At 47.6% G+C, this 15,230-nt stretch overlaps 1 protein-coding gene across 1 annotated transcript in view; it reads left to right on the top strand.

The window, feature by feature from the left end:
* Positions 1-15,230, top strand: part of TLL2 (tolloid like 2) — a 94,044-nt gene that overhangs the window by 31,722 nt on the left and 47,092 nt on the right. Inside the window, exon 2 of the mRNA XM_014956167.1 lies at positions 5,393-5,503. Within this exon, the coding sequence (XP_014811653.1) occupies positions 5,393-5,503 (111 nt within the window). The remainder of the gene's footprint in view (positions 1-5,392; positions 5,504-15,230) is intronic.

Genomic DNA, 15,230 nt, shown 5'->3' with positions numbered 1-15,230 from the left:
ATTTATTGGTAGACTGCGGCCAGCCCTGAAAATTAAATCTCCCAGCACTCAGACCTCCCAGGTTGGGAAGCATCAGCAAATGCTCAAAAATAACTTGGGTGGTTTTTGCCAGTGAATATTCATATTGTTGTTTGCCAGGAGATGGCACTCGTTGTTGGCTACCTGTGTCTGTGTATGCCCAGCACTCCTTGCCCGTGGCTCATGTGGCCAAGATGGGACATGGATTTTCCTATGTCCTATTCTGATACGGTGCAATCACCTCTGGAAGAAGAGGAGCTGGTGCCCGAAGGTCTTTTAGTAATGCAGATGATGGAGAGCAGAGATCTGGGTGAGGATAGACATTGGGCCTTGCAAATACATGTGTGATTGACCTCATGGAGGGGTTCAGGGCAAAACCAGCCAGCGTGTGGCTCATCACTTGGGCAATACGGTTGAGTCTGCTGCCTGGGTTGCATCTGTTGACGCTCACAAAATTGGAGGTGCCAAGGTTGATTGTGCAAATGCTTCTTCCTTGCATATTTTGCGAGTAGTCAGGAGGCATCCCTGCTGGAGAACCATCTACACGCAGAGGTTGAGAATAGTAGCAAGAACTGAGTTTGAGTCGTGCCTATTGATGAAACAAGGCTGAGGCATCTGCTGGGGTTCGCGTTGCTGTTGGGTTTTCATGCTCATTGCTGTGCTGCGCTGTGGGAAACCTGCCGAGCAAGAGCAAAGCCCTCCTGGCAAAATCATTAAAACTATGCTGGAGGAACTGAAATGAGGTCTGTCAGCGTGGGCTGTGCCAGCTGGCTGCAAGTTCAGAGGAGACCCTCGAGCTGATGACACACACTACCTTCTCGTGGCCCTGGCCCTGCAGAAAGAGGGCTCCTTTGGCTCAAAGTAGAGGGCATAGTCCTCAGTCTAGGTTCAGATCCCATTCAGCACCTGAAACCTGGCCATTTCTTCATAAAAGCTTCGGTGAGTGAAAGAGTCTGTGTTTGAGGTGGAGTGGGCTGGAGGGAGCTCTCTTGGCAGGCAGGGATTGCCTGTTTCCAAGGCCTTTTTTTTCTGTGAATCTCTGCCTCAGCTGGTCCTGATGGGTGCTACAGGGAAAATTGCAGTGTCTCCCACGGCGCCCAGAGGGGGACTGCTCTGCTGATCCCTGTCAACAGCATAAATCCATCACCCATACTGATGTCCTGGTGCAGGAATGGGGGCTTCCTGGCAAGAGGTTGTGGTGGGCAAATGGGTGAAAGCTTTGCCCCAGCTTGGTGGCTGGAGATCAGTTCAAACACAGACGTCGGGTGATGTTTCCTCAAGTGTGGAGTTACATTCTTCTGCCAGCTCAGATGGCTCTCCTGTGCTTTTATAATCCTGGAGCTGACTGCAGTGAGGGTGAAGGATACCCATCCCTGGGTATTTGTCTTGAAATGTTAGAGATCTGCCTTTTTTAGCAAAGCACAAAATTGCATTTTGTTTGGAGATGTATTTTTAAGGACATCATTATTCAGTTTTCTGGCTGAATACCAGAAGCTTGTCTTGGTGATTTTTTTTTTCCCTCTAATTTGTCTTTGGGGGGGGAAAATATAAAAAAAAAGAAGGTCAAGGATTTTGTTAAAAGACCTGGATGAAACACACTTTTCATCGAAAAGGAATACTTCGGACTGTTGTGGACGCTTTTGTATTGTGTTCTCATAAGAGATAGCAAAATTATTTTTCTCCTTTGAAATCAGGTTGTGCTGCTTGGAACCTGGGGAAAGGAGAAAATGCAAGCAGGGAATGGGAGAAGGGAATTGGCTGGGGTGGGGGGCCAACAGATTGGAGGTGATTTGCAGGGAAGAGCAGTGAAGATCTCTATAAAGAAGACACTTGGGCCATCACATTGGTTTGGAGTGTGCCAAAGTCCCCCTCTTCCCTGGAAGAAAATTACTGTGGAAAATGAGGACTGTGAAGGCATTGGTGGGTTTGGACGCTGTGGTTGTGTGTGAAGCACCTGGAGAAACTCTTCAGCCTGTCCTAGAAAGAGGTCTTCTCCTGCCCAGTGCCATCTGCCATACCTTCCAGGCATCCTGGCACCCCTGTGCACTGTGTGCAATGCAGACACCAGCACGTGGACTGTTTTCCTGGGGGATAAATGTGCTGAAAGCAAAGACAACTTGCCAGGATTTGTTTGTTAAACAGAGTCTTTCTTCCCATTTGCCCCTACAGACAAATGCCGTCTGGTTGCGTGTGCTGGGAGGTGGTGAGGTTAAATATTTGGGGTGGTTGGTGCAGGTTTCTAGTCCAGCATGGAAGTAAGCTGTCTCGTATTGGCTCCATCAACCTCAATAATAGGAGCTGCTGGGTGCTTGCTATCCACAGCCATTAATGCCTCTTCTTAAAGAAAAGCTGGCAGGCTGTTGCACTGAGTGTTACGGGTTTGCACCTGGCTGTACACTGCAGAGCTCTCTGCCAAGAGAAATACTGGTTTCCAAGTTCGTTAGCCTGCTGTTTGGAGATTTTTAAATTCTGCCAAGAGAAATACTGGTTTCCAAGTTCGTTAGCCTGCTGTTTGGAGATTTTTACATTTTGTTTGTTTGGTTTTGTTGGGGTTTTTTTTTGTTTGTTTTTTTTTTTTTTTTTTGGAAATCCTCCCGTATTAAATTAAAAAGGAGACCTTGGTAAAGGAAATCTGAAGGGATGCTTTGAGATGCTTCGTTTGCCAGCAGTCTCTGAACTTGTGACCCTTTTAAAAATGGAGTATTTGGGCTTTCCTGTGGGGCAGCTCCCGTGGGGTGGGAGCGAAGTGCCTTTCAGGTTTGCGTGCCTTGAGGAAGGAAGGAGCCCTTTGACAGGGCAGGAGAAGCTGCAGCACAGCGTTCTCAGCCAGGACTTCCAGCAAGGAAAGTTGTTCAGCTGTTTGGGGGCTGTGATAAATCACACGGTTCCCTCGGAGCACGCCGGGACTGCGGAGAGCTGGAAATAAATGCTGGGGAAATTCAGCTTTTGTAGCAGGCCATCTTTCAGGATGATGGATGTATGGCTTCGTAACAGAAAAGAGATTCCTTTGCTTAGGGCTTGGGAGAAAACTGCTGCCTTCCATTGGGAAGGGAAAAATGTAGCAGTCCTGTTGATCCACGCTGCAGGCTTGCCCTCAAAGCTGTGCTTTGGCATGGGCTGCCTTGGATGGAGGTAAAAAACCAAACCTGTGTGGTACTAATGGAAAAGAGCTACAAGGGCACCCGAGGTGATGGAAATCAGTTTTGGGATGATAGGTTTGGTAGGAGGGAAGGGAATGGCTATCTAGTTGGCCAGTATAATAGTGACTTGCCGAATGTGGCTAGGGAAGGGATCAGATGGCACGGGATGCTGTTAGCATCTCCAGATGCTCTGTTGTCCAGAGCAAATAATTTCTCTGGATGGACGAAATGGCTTCTCTTCAAATTGCAGTCACAGGAGCGTGCCTCTCTGCTTTCTTCTACTGGCCATTCCCAATCAACTTGGGATGTCTGGTTAGTTGGTGGGGTTCTGGCAGTGGTTCAGGCTCTTCTCTGTTCATCGTCAGGGCTTGGATCACCCAGAAGTTGGGGAGAGCCCGGGTTCTGGGTTTGTGTAGCCAACAGAGGCTCTGTCCAAGTTAAAACTGATGTCAGTCTGTGTCGGGGTTTCTCTGCACTAACTGGGGTCTCTTCTGGACCCGTTGCTATATTTCTGTACTCTGGGGTTTGGTAGCACTGTCAACCAAAAAGCCAGATCCAGCCCCCTTTGAGGCCATCTCCCATTCCTCTGCTGTGGCCAGGTAACCAGGGGAAACACCTTTGTTCCAGGGGGAGAGTGAAGCACTGGAGTCCTGCTCCGCTCACGCCAGGGCTTTGCTGAGATGCAGAATAGAGGAGGCAAAGGCTGCACCAGAACCAGTGCCAAGCTGTGTCAAAAAAAACCTCTCTGAGTTAACCTTTCCTAACTCAGTTGCCACAGATCTGATGGCAGGTTTCTGATATTCAGGCAAAAAGGCCCATATTTCATTTGGTCTTGGCAGTGAAAGTGAGATGATCAGTAAAACCCGTTGGTTTCTCAGGCCTAACAGGCTTTGATCAGTGAAGTTGCTGGTGTAGCAATGGGATGCTTCCCCCCTCCACCCCCAAGTAATGTAAATGTTGACTTAACAAGAGAAGAAAAAAATGATTCCATCAAATCTGGCCACTGTTGCAGACAGCGACTCAACATTGCTCCTCGTCTGACTTGCTGACTTCTCTTGAGCTATACCACTGATCAATTTGCTCTGGGTTTGTTTTATTTATTTATTTATTATTTTTCAGCAACCTACACAGGCTTCTCGTGTGAGTTATAACAGCCCCCTTTGTAACCTGTGTGTTATCTCTGAAAGATCTGCTCTGCTTGGTCAACTGCTTCATCGCCTATGTTTATTTTGTTCAAATTCCCCCAATGGTAACTATACACTGTCCGTCAGGATACTCCCAGGGTATAATTTTTTCCACTCAAATGATTTCCAGTCTGTTTCTCTGAGCTGTGAACGTTGAGGTATCAGTTTGTTTACCTTATTTTCACAGCTTCTGGCTGAAACTCAAGGATTTTTACAAAACTAAAAGCTCTGCAAACTTCAGTCCGGGTAACTGATCCACAAGGGGACAAATAACTGGTGTTTCTCTGCTAAAGTGGAAATGGTAGGATGGCTCTCGGCTTGGATTTCTTCTCTCCTTCTTGGATTTTCTTCTCTCACCCAGAGAAGCTGTGGCTGCCCCATCCCTGGAGGGGTTCAAGGCCAGGCTGGATGGGGCTTTGAGCAACCTGGTCTGGTGGGAGGTGTCCCTGCCCAGGGCAGGGGGGTTGGAACTCGATGATCTTGAAGGTACCTTCCAACTCTAACCAATCTGTGATTCTATGATTTAGAGCAATGCAGTGGTTCTGAGTGCTAACGATGTGTATGAGGTCCTGCAGGCTGACAACTGTGGCCTTTAAATGTACTGCTGAGCTTGAGTCCTTCACCACTGTCCTGTCTTATGCAAATTGTTGGCCTGGGGATGGTATGGATGCAGCATCTCAGGATCTGAGGTGCAACTTAGCCAATTCCTTCACGCTAACTGGGGAAATACCAGTGATTGTCCTCCTTGTAGGCTTTAATGGAAGAGTGAACGCCATCACCTTAGTGCCTGGTTGAGAGCCAGACCAGTAACAACAATTAACACAAGAAATCCCAGCTCATCAGCTCCTTTTGGTGGATTTGCACAGTGGCTTTAATTTAAATATTGCTGCCTGGCCTCCAGTGATATCCACTCCATCTGTACTTTTGAATCTACTCCTGTGCATTACCTTTTCCTGGTTCATGGAGTATCTCCTTTTAGGTGCCATACTTAGGAACTGTACTTTCCTTCCAAAATAAAAACTAAACTAATTACAGTTTGTTTCTCTCCAGCTGCCTTTTGGGGAGATATCGCTTTAGATGAAGATGATCTGAAGCTGTTTCAAATAGACAGAGCTGTTGACTTAACAAAGCACTCAGATGGCAATGCAAGACACACTTCAGGTAAGAGGAGACTTTAAAATTTACAGCACTGGTCTCTTTCTACAAGTGACTGCCTTTCTGCAAATTTGGAAGGAAATGTGTTTGGAATAGGGACACTTAGTTTGGCATTAGTTTTGACTCTTATTGTCCTCCCCTGCTTTTGGTGCAATGTGTCATCTGAACCAAATAATGCCTTTTTTCAGCTGTCTACCCAGGTAAAACCCACTGCAGCCAAAAATCACTGAAATCACACATTCCCCTAACCCTATGCATCTCAGCTCTTATTGTAAGGACTGCTGGCTGGTTCTGTTTCCTTGTCACTGCCTGGCTTTGGTTTCAGAGCATCTAAGCAGTGTGTGGGTCCTCTTCTGGGGATCAGTGCTGGGGCTTCCTGTTGGGATGAGTGTGAAAGATGACACATCCAACACAGAGGCATGCTTTTGATGTCGATTTAACTGATTAAACTCACGCAGATGCTGACATTCTGGGCAGAGGAGGGCTGTCCAGTTCTTCAGATTACAGCTTGCTTCCTGGAAGCCTAATTATCCTGCACTGTCGTGTCACTTAGCCCATTCCTATCATGTTTCAGGCTGTGGCATGTTCTCAGGTGATAGGTAATTAGGAGTAGGTTGCCTTCAGAGGAGAAGGTAAATCAGAAAATGAGGACTAAGTAAGTGAGACAGGCAGCACTCATCTCTTCCACATCCTTTTGTTCCTGAAGTTATATGAGGAGGCTACTGGGGAAGCAAAGCCAGATGGCATTTGACGGTACTTGTTTGCTCTGGTGGTTTTTTAAGTTGTCCTATCTAGCATATTTTTTTTCTCTCAGCACTGGTGCCAGACCTGCACCGCCTGGCAAATGAACTGAATTTTATAACCCACATCTGTATTGTGGGGATACAACTGGCAGCTGAGCACCACGCAGCCGCTCGCTCATTTCCCCACAGTGGGATGGGGGAGAGAGTCAGAAGAGTAAAAGTGTGAAAACTCGTGGGTTGAGATAAAGTTTATTAGTTAAAGCAAAAGCTGTGCCTGCAAGCAAAGCAAAACAAGGAATTCATTCACTGCTTACCACGGGCAGGCAGGTGTTCAGCCATCCCCAGCAAACCAGGCTTCATCACACATAACAGTAACTTGGGAAAACAACTGCCATAACTCCAAATATCCCCCAATTCCTCCTTCTTCCCCCAGCTTTATATACTGAGCATGATGCCATGTGGTATGGAATATCCCTTTGGTCAGTTGGGGTCAGCTGTCCTGGCTGTGTCCCCTCCCAACTTTTTGTGTACCCCTGGCCTACTTGCTGGTGGTGCCAGGAGCAGAAAAGGCTTTGGCTGCTTAAGACACATTTATGGTTGTTGCTATCAACATTATTCTCACCCTAAATCCAAACGTAGCACCATACCAGCTGCTAGTAAGAAGGTTAACTCTCTCCCAGCCGACACCAGGCACTGGTCCCTTACAACCATGGCTCATGTTGTGTGGTTGAACTGTCTCTTCCTGGCACCTTTTATTGACTGAGGCAAAGCTGGTATATCATACGATGCTTTGCATAAGGTCATGTCACTTGCTTGGCCCTGTTCTCATCTCTGGTAGGCTCCATTTGTCCCCCTGGAAGTGCAAGGTGACAACTGGGCAGCCCCCGTTCTGCAGAGCAGGCACAGAGGGGTCTCTGTGTTCACCCACCCTGCGAGGGGGCTCTCTGCAGGGGCAGGAGGCATTGGTTCTTCTCCTGGGGGGGCTTGCTGGACTCTCGTGTGAATTGTAAGAGGGTGGTCTGCTTCAGCATGGTGAGGATTGGGACCCATTCTTCCCTGGGAGAAAGTCCTGCTCTCTCCCCCCTTTTTTTTTTTTTTATTTATTTCCAGTGGGAAGAATGCAACCTCTGCACAGAAGCAGCCTAAGACCTTTTATGAATGGGACCCCTTGAATTATAACATTTCAGAGTTTCCTAAAGCTGTTAATCGGATTAGCTGTATAGCGGAGGAAGTACTTAATACGTATATACAGGCACACAGGCTCTTCCTATCTGGGAGCTGCAGTTCTGAACACTATTCGGCCAGGCATTCTTCTTCCCTTCTGTTGTTTCCTTGTCCCCAGAAAATGCTGTTTGGCCGGGAGGAGCGGTGAAAACTCTGCCATTTGACACTGTTGGGCTGTTTGTAGGCATACACCCTGTTAGCTTGTGTGCATCTGCAGCTGTCAGGCTCTGGGGGAAGAATGGTCTGGAGGTTCCCATGTTCTATGGGTGGCGGTGGGCACGGGGACTTCACTGGATCCTACTGGAGGTGGTCTTTTTTAGGAAAAGCTCTGCCTTGGTTCGTGAGGGCTGAGACTGTCACATGTTTCAAGGTTTCTCATTCCAACTCACAGAATCACATGGGGTTGGAAGGGACCTCCAGAGATCATCTAGTCCAACCCCCTGCCAGAGCAAGGCCACCCAGAGCAGGTTGCACAGGAAGGTGTTCAGGCGGGTTGTGAATGTCTTCAGAGACGGAGACTCCACCACCTCTCTGGGCAGCCTGTTCCAGGGCTCTGCCACCCTCACAGGAAGGAAGTTTCTCCTCATCTTTAGATGGGATTTCCTATGTTCAAGTTTGTGCCTGTTACCTCTTGTCCTGTCACTGGGCACCACTGAAAAAACTCCTTCTCTTCACCTTCTTCCAGTCTAGAAAGATAGCTATGCCCTTCTGTCAGCCCTTGAGAGAGGAGCAGGGAATCTGATCTGAGGATTCTGCCACAGATCTCTGAATCAGCAGTGCCCTTGGTTTGGCTTCTGGGAGAACGGATGACTTGAAATTCAATGTTTCCTAGCGTTTTCTCAGCAAATTCAGAGCTAATGTTTCACTCCTGCTATCTGGGACGTAAAGCAATGGACCGAATAGCATCGTCCTCTTGGGGAAGTCACAGAGCAGGGTCATGGTTCCTCCCCTCTGAGGGACGTTGGCTCAGAGCTCTCTGGTGATCCCCTTGAAGACTGTTCATATGGGGGTTAGCTGTCTCCTTGGTATCCAACTTGGTACCTTGCTTCAGAGCTCTAGCAATTAAGTCCCTCTTTGGCTTTGACCGGATGTCTCGGTCTGGTGTGTCTGGGTTATTTTGTGTGGGAATTGCATCACTTGTGTTATGTACTTCAAGCCTGTTGGAGTGCAAAACATGACCTGACAGTCCTTATTCATATCAGCAGTCTACTTTGCTCCAAAGGAGCTTCCTTTCCAGGGATTTGTCAGGAAGAGCACAGGTGGAACAGCTGAAAGCTGCAGAAGGCTTTCCAATAGCATCTTGCGTGCAGACATCATTCTCTGATACATTTATAGCAGCGGGGTTTTCTTCAGGCCATGTTGAGGGACAGGCAGGCATGATGGCGGCCTACAGCTAAGTCTAGCCCATTTTATCCCAGTAGTTCTTAGGTGTCTGCGTGTTGACCTCTCCTGAAACGGTTAAAACTATGAGCTCTGAGTTAGTAGAGAGTATTTTCAAACAGTGCAGGTGACCTCTGAGTGAATGCCAGGAGACATCCTCTTAAAAGAGGGCTGAGGACTACCAACCAGTTCATTTCTCATCTGAACCCTTCAAGGATTTCCCTGAAGATGAATTCCAAAGTGCTTTCCTCCAACCCAGTTCTAAATCATTCCAGTAATGTGGCTTCTGTGCTCCTTGCCACAGGTTGCTTCACCTGAAGCTTAGTTTTGCTCTCATCAGTGATTCAGTAAAAGAACTGTTTAAAGTTGCACAATTTGACCTCTCTTTGAGTTGAGGTAAATTTTTATAGGCTCTCTGCAGGGGCAGGAGGCATTGGTTCTTCTCCTGGGGGGGCTTGCTGGACTCTCGTGTGAATTGTAAGAGGGTGGTCTGCTTCAGCATGGTGAGGATTGGGACCCATTCTTCCCTGGGAGAAAGTCCTGCTCTCTCCCCCCTTTTTTTTTTTTTTATTTATTTCCAGTGGGAAGAATGCAACCTCTGCACAGAAGCAGCCTAAGACCTTTTATGAATGGGACCCCTTGAATTATAACATTTCAGAGTTTCCTAAAGCTGTTAATCGGATTAGCTGTATAGCGGAGGAAGTACTTAATACGTATATACAGGCACACAGGCTCTTCCTATCTGGGAGCTGCAGTTCTGAACACTATTCGGCCAGGCATTCTTCTTCCCTTCTGTTGTTTCCTTGTCCCCAGAAAATGCTGTTTGGCCGGGAGGAGCGGTGAAAACTCTGCCATTTGACACTGTTGGGCTGTTTGTAGGCATACACCCTGTTAGCTTGTGTGCATCTGCAGCTGTCAGGCTCTGGGGGAAGAATGGTCTGGAGGTTCCCATGTTCTATGGGTGGCGGTGGGCACGGGGACTTCACTGGATCCTACTGGAGGTGGTCTTTTTTAGGAAAAGCTCTGCCTTGGTTCGTGAGGGCTGAGACTGTCACATGTTTCAAGGTTTCTCATTCCAACTCACAGAATCACATGGGGTTGGAAGGGACCTCCAGAGATCATCTAGTCCAACCCCCTGCCAGAGCAAGGCCACCCAGAGCAGGTTGCACAGGAAGGTGTTCAGGCGGGTTGTGAATGTCTTCAGAGACGGAGACTCCACCACCTCTCTGGGCAGCCTGTTCCAGGGCTCTGCCACCCTCACAGGAAGGAAGTTTCTCCTCATCTTTAGATGGGATTTCCTATGTTCAAGTTTGTGCCTGTTACCTCTTGTCCTGTCACTGGGCACCACTGAAAAAACTCCTTCTCTTCACCTTCTTCCAGTCTAGAAAGATAGCTATGCCCTTCTGTCAGCCCTTGAGAGAGGAGCAGGGAATCTGATCTGAGGATTCTGCCACAGATCTCTGAATCAGCAGTGCCCTTGGTTTGGCTTCTGGGAGAACGGATGACTTGAAATTCAATGTTTCCTAGCGTTTTCTCAGCAAATTCAGAGCTAATGTTTCACTCCTGCTATCTGGGACGTAAAGCAATGGACCGAATAGCATCGTCCTCTTGGGGAAGTCACAGAGCAGGGTCATGGTTCCTCCCCTCTGAGGGACGTTGGCTCAGAGCTCTCTGGTGATCCCCTTGAAGACTGTTCATATGGGGGTTAGCTGTCTCCTTGGTATCCAACTTGGTACCTTGCTTCAGAGCTCTAGCAATTAAGTCCCTCTTTGGCTTTGACCGGATGTCTCGGTCTGGTGTGTCTGGGTTATTTTGTGTGGGAATTGCATCACTTGTGTTATGTACTTCAAGCCTGTTGGAGTGCAAAACATGACCTGACAGTCCTTATTCATATCAGCAGTCTACTTTGCTCCAAAGGAGCTTCCTTTCCAGGGATTTGTCAGGAAGAGCACAGGTTGAGCAGCTGAAAGCTGCAGAAGGCTTTCCAATAGCATCTTGCGTGCAGACATCATTCTCTGATACATTTATAGCAGCGGGGTTTTCTTCAGGCCATGTTGAGGGACAGGCAGGCATGATGGCGGCCTACAGCTAAGTCTAGCCCATTTTATCCAAGTAGTTCTTAGGTGTCTGCGTGCTGATCTCTGTTGAAACGGTTAAAACTATGAGCTCTGAGTTAGTAGAGAGTATTTTCAAACAGTGCAGGTGACCTCTGAGTGAATGCCAGGAGACATCCTCTTAGAAGAGGGCTGAGGACTACCAACCAGTTCATTTCTCATCTGAACCCTTCAAGGATTTCCCTGAAGATGAATTCCAAAGTGCTTTCCTCCAACCCAGTTCTAAATCATTCCAGTAATGTGGCTTCTGTGCTCCTTGCCACAGGTTGCTTCACCTGAAGCTTAGTTTTGCTCTCATCAGTGATTCAGTAAAAGAACTGTTTAAAGTTGCACAATTTGACCTCTCTTTGAGTTGAGGTAAATTTGTTTTAATTTTCTAAACCAGGAAAAAAAATGTTTCGTTGCTTGTTTTTGTTTTTTTTTTTCCCCGCAATTAGCTGCTTTTCTTTGAAACCTAGGTCCTAAGCTCAGAGAATTGCTTGCGTTCCTTTTGTTTGCTGCTTTTTATGTTATTAGAGAATCTTCAGGCCAAACTGTGCCCTCCACATCATCTGTTCATCCTGCTGTTACCATCTGTAATACCATATAAAAATCTACCAAACGGGAAATTTCCTCCTCCCCCTTAGAAGTGCTTTCCAGATAGGAGAGGGGAAAACCCGTAAGGGATGTTATTAACACTTGCATTTTATTTGGCATTTAAAATGTTTGTTTGCTGCCTCTGTTTCTGTGCGATGAAGTTTAGACGTCGTGTTTACTCTGAAAACGCAGTGGTGTTGAAGAAAATACCCTGGGGATTTGGCCCCATAGAGATAAAGTAATGGTTCAAAACCTGATGAAATGCATCAGGTACCTGGAGATCTGCCAGCGAGCGCGATCCTCACCAAGCCCATGCTTCACCGACTCCTAATCGCTTTGATGAAAGATTTTATTTTTTTCATAGAGCTTAGAGTTTTGAAAAGTTTCTCACAGATTTATATATATATATTATTTTTTTTTGCAACTTTGGCAAAAATATTTGCTTTTACAATATAATTTTAGTTTAGAAGAAACTTGAATCAAAGCCTGGAGGGTTCCTGTGCTGCCGAGAACCCCCGGATGGCTTTGAAATGGGGGGAAAGAAGGAAAAACCCACAGGCAGGCTGTGACTCTGCAGTGTCATCTCTCTTTTGGACCCGAGTGAGCCCGTTGGTGCAAGGCGATGGTCCCTGCTTTATTGCTTTATCTGCTCAAGCATTCCCACAGAGGAAGGCAGCCTTTTCTTGTCTTGCCATGCCTACGAGAAGGATGTGCCTGTTTAATCCTAGCGGGTTTAATTTAAGTCTTTTCAGGCAGCTTAGGGATTAAGGGGACTTTTCTGATATATTACCTCTTCTCCTGATTTTTTTTTTTGTATTACGGAGGTGGTTTCTAGTCCTGAAAGGCACCTCTGTGAGGGAGAAAGGCGAGTTTGTCTCTCCTGGGTCTGGCAGCGGTGGAGGAGGCGACACGGGAGCCTGGCTGCCCTCACCGATGCCACGCTGAGCTGGACCTGCTGAGGCACGGATCCTGCACCCTGCTGCTGCCAAGAAGGCTTTCCAAGAACAGTCAGAACAGGTTTTCTTTGCCTCTGACCCTGAGAGGTGTTTAGGCCCATGGCTTGAAGGCCCCGGTGAGGCTTTCACACTGCTGCAAATGAGTGGCAGGAAGGGTTTACGGAGCATCGTGGCTTGCTGGAGTGAGTGATGCTTCAGATAACAGCACACCTGGGACAGGGATAGGTTTGACCCCAGGATTTCTGCTGGTATCAGAGAGGAGACAGGGGCTGCCTTCAGTGGCTGGAGGCTCTGACAGAAAATTAATGCAAGTTGTTCTCTGGCAAACGAGGCTGACAGGGGTTCTGTGTTACACATCTTTTTAAGAAGAGCAGGGAGTTGGTTTGTTGGCACAAACCAGCTCTGCCTGGAGAAGAGAAAGTTTCATAGAGCAGGGAGTTGGTTTGTTGGCACAAACCAGCTCTGCCTGGAGAAAAGAAGGCTTTGTGGAGACTTTATAGCCCTCTCCAGTCCCTAAAGGGGCTACAGGAGAGGTGGGGAGGGACTCTTTATCGAGAGTGTAGCAATAGGACAAGGGGTAATGGTTTTAATCTGAAAGAGGAGAGATTTAGGTTAGATATTAGTAAGAAATACTTTCCTGTGAGGGTAGTGAGGCACTGGAAGAGGTTGCCCAGAGAAGCTGTGGCTGCCCCATCCCTGGAGGGGTTCAAGGCCAGGCTGGATGGGGCTTTGAGCAACCTGGTCTGGTGGGAGGTGTCCCTGGTTGTGCTAACTTAATCTGAGCTGCATTGGTCATAACTATGTACGTGCTGTAACATAACCCACATCTGTGAACTCTCTATAGGGGTCTGCTCTTCCACTGGGAAATCTTTAGCGAAGGTTGCTTCCTCTTCTGTGGGTAGAGGAACATCTTTGTTCCAGGAGACCTGTCTGAGGGCTCGGTCCATCTGTTTCCATACCTCCTTTCAGTTCTCCCCAACACGTGGCGTGGTCTCTAGGGATGGCTCTTTGCAGCCCTTGCAGCCTCTTTGCAGGAAGAGGAGCCTCAGTCGCTCTGCAGAAAGGTGGGTGCCAAACACCCGATGCCTGGCCTGATGCTGAGGTTGGTGTAGCTGTGCCAAATGATTTTCCTGTGACTAGCCCCAATGTTTACCTTTTTGAGTCTATTCAGCAACCACGAAATGAATTTCCCCTAGTTCTGTACTTTGTTAAGGCAAGGGAGGAGCTCCCCTTTGGAAGAACTGAGTAAGTCCTCTAGAGCTGAGAGTGTTCTTGTCCACACTGCTCTTCTCAGTTCTTCCTTTCCCAATTCCATATTTCTGTCCGATAAGCCAGTGTTCTTCTCTGCAGAAAATCAGATACCACGTTTTTTCCTTCCAGCCCAGAGTCTTGCAATCCTATTGCAACCTTCTCTGACCTGCCTAGTTTTCTCCATCATGAAATAATTCCCTAGAAAGCCCACGACCCTTGGCTGTTGCTGATGAACCTTCTAATTCCCCCTGTAGCTAAGGCTCTCCTGCTAGCAAATGTTAATCTTTGGGGCTGATATTTTCACTGCAAATGCTTTTCTTTTTTGATTCCTGAGTGCCAAGCTGAAGTACTTCTTGGAAAACGTTGAGAGGGATTTTTCTCTCTAATTGCTGATCTCAGGGATGCCCTTTTGCTAGTTAAGGGAACAGAGCCCGCCAGTCTGCTGCCTGGTGGTTGGAGAGGAGAGAAGGTGATCAAGTTGAGGTGACAGAGCGTGGGAGGTGTATAGGTGCAAAGATCATAGAATCATCATAGAATGGTTTAGGTTGGAAGGGACCTTTGAGATCATTGAGTTCCAACCCTCCTGCTATTTAGCGAAGGTTGCTTCCTCTTCTGTGGGTAGAGGAACATCTTTGTTCCAGGAGACCTGTCTGAGGGCTCGGTCCATCTGTTTCCATACCTCCTTTCAGTTCTCCCCAACACGTGGCGTGGTCTCTAGGGATGGCTCTTTGCAGCCCTTGCAGCCTCTTTGCAGGAAGAGGAGCCTCAGTCGCTCTGCAGAAAGGTGGGTGCCAAACACCCGATGCCTGGCCTGATGCTGAGGTTGGTGTAGCTGTGCCAAATGATTTTCCTGTGACTAGCCCCAATGTTTACCTTTTTGAGTCTATTCAGCAACCACGAAATGAATTTCCCCTAGTTCTGTACTTTGTTAAGGCAAGGCAGGAGCTCCCCTTTGGAAGAACTGAGTAAGTCCTCTAGAGCTGAGAGTGTTCTTGACCACACTGCTCTTCTGAGTTCTTCCTTTCCCAATTCCATATTTCTGTCCGATAAGCCAGTGTTCTTCTCTGCAGAAAATCAGATACCACGTTTTTTCCTTCCAGCCCAGAGTCTTGCAATCCTATTGCAACCTTCTCTGACCTGCCTAGTTTTCTCCATCATGAAATAATTCCCTAGAAAGCCCACGACCCTTGGCTGTTGCTGATGAACCTTCTAATTCCCCCTGTAGCTAAGGCTCTCCTGCTAGCAAATGTTAATCTTTGGGGCTGATATTTTCACTGCAAATGCTTTTCTTTTTTGATTCCTGAGTGCCAAGCTGAAGTACTTCTTGGAAAACGTTGAGAGGGATTTTTCTCTCTAATTGCTGATCTCAGGGATGCCCTTTTGCTAGTTAAGGGAACAGAGCCCGCCAGTCTGCTGCCTGGTGGTTGGAGAGGAGAGAAGGTGATCAAGTTGAGGTGACAGAGCGTGGGAGGTGTATAGGTGCAGATCA

This window comes from Calidris pugnax, unplaced genomic scaffold (genome assembly GCF_001431845.1).
Source record: "Calidris pugnax isolate Ruff unplaced genomic scaffold, ASM143184v1 scaffold196, whole genome shotgun sequence".
NCBI lineage: Eukaryota > Metazoa > Chordata > Aves > Charadriiformes > Scolopacidae > Calidris > Calidris pugnax.
This window is presented reverse-complemented; position numbering and strand designations above follow the sequence as displayed.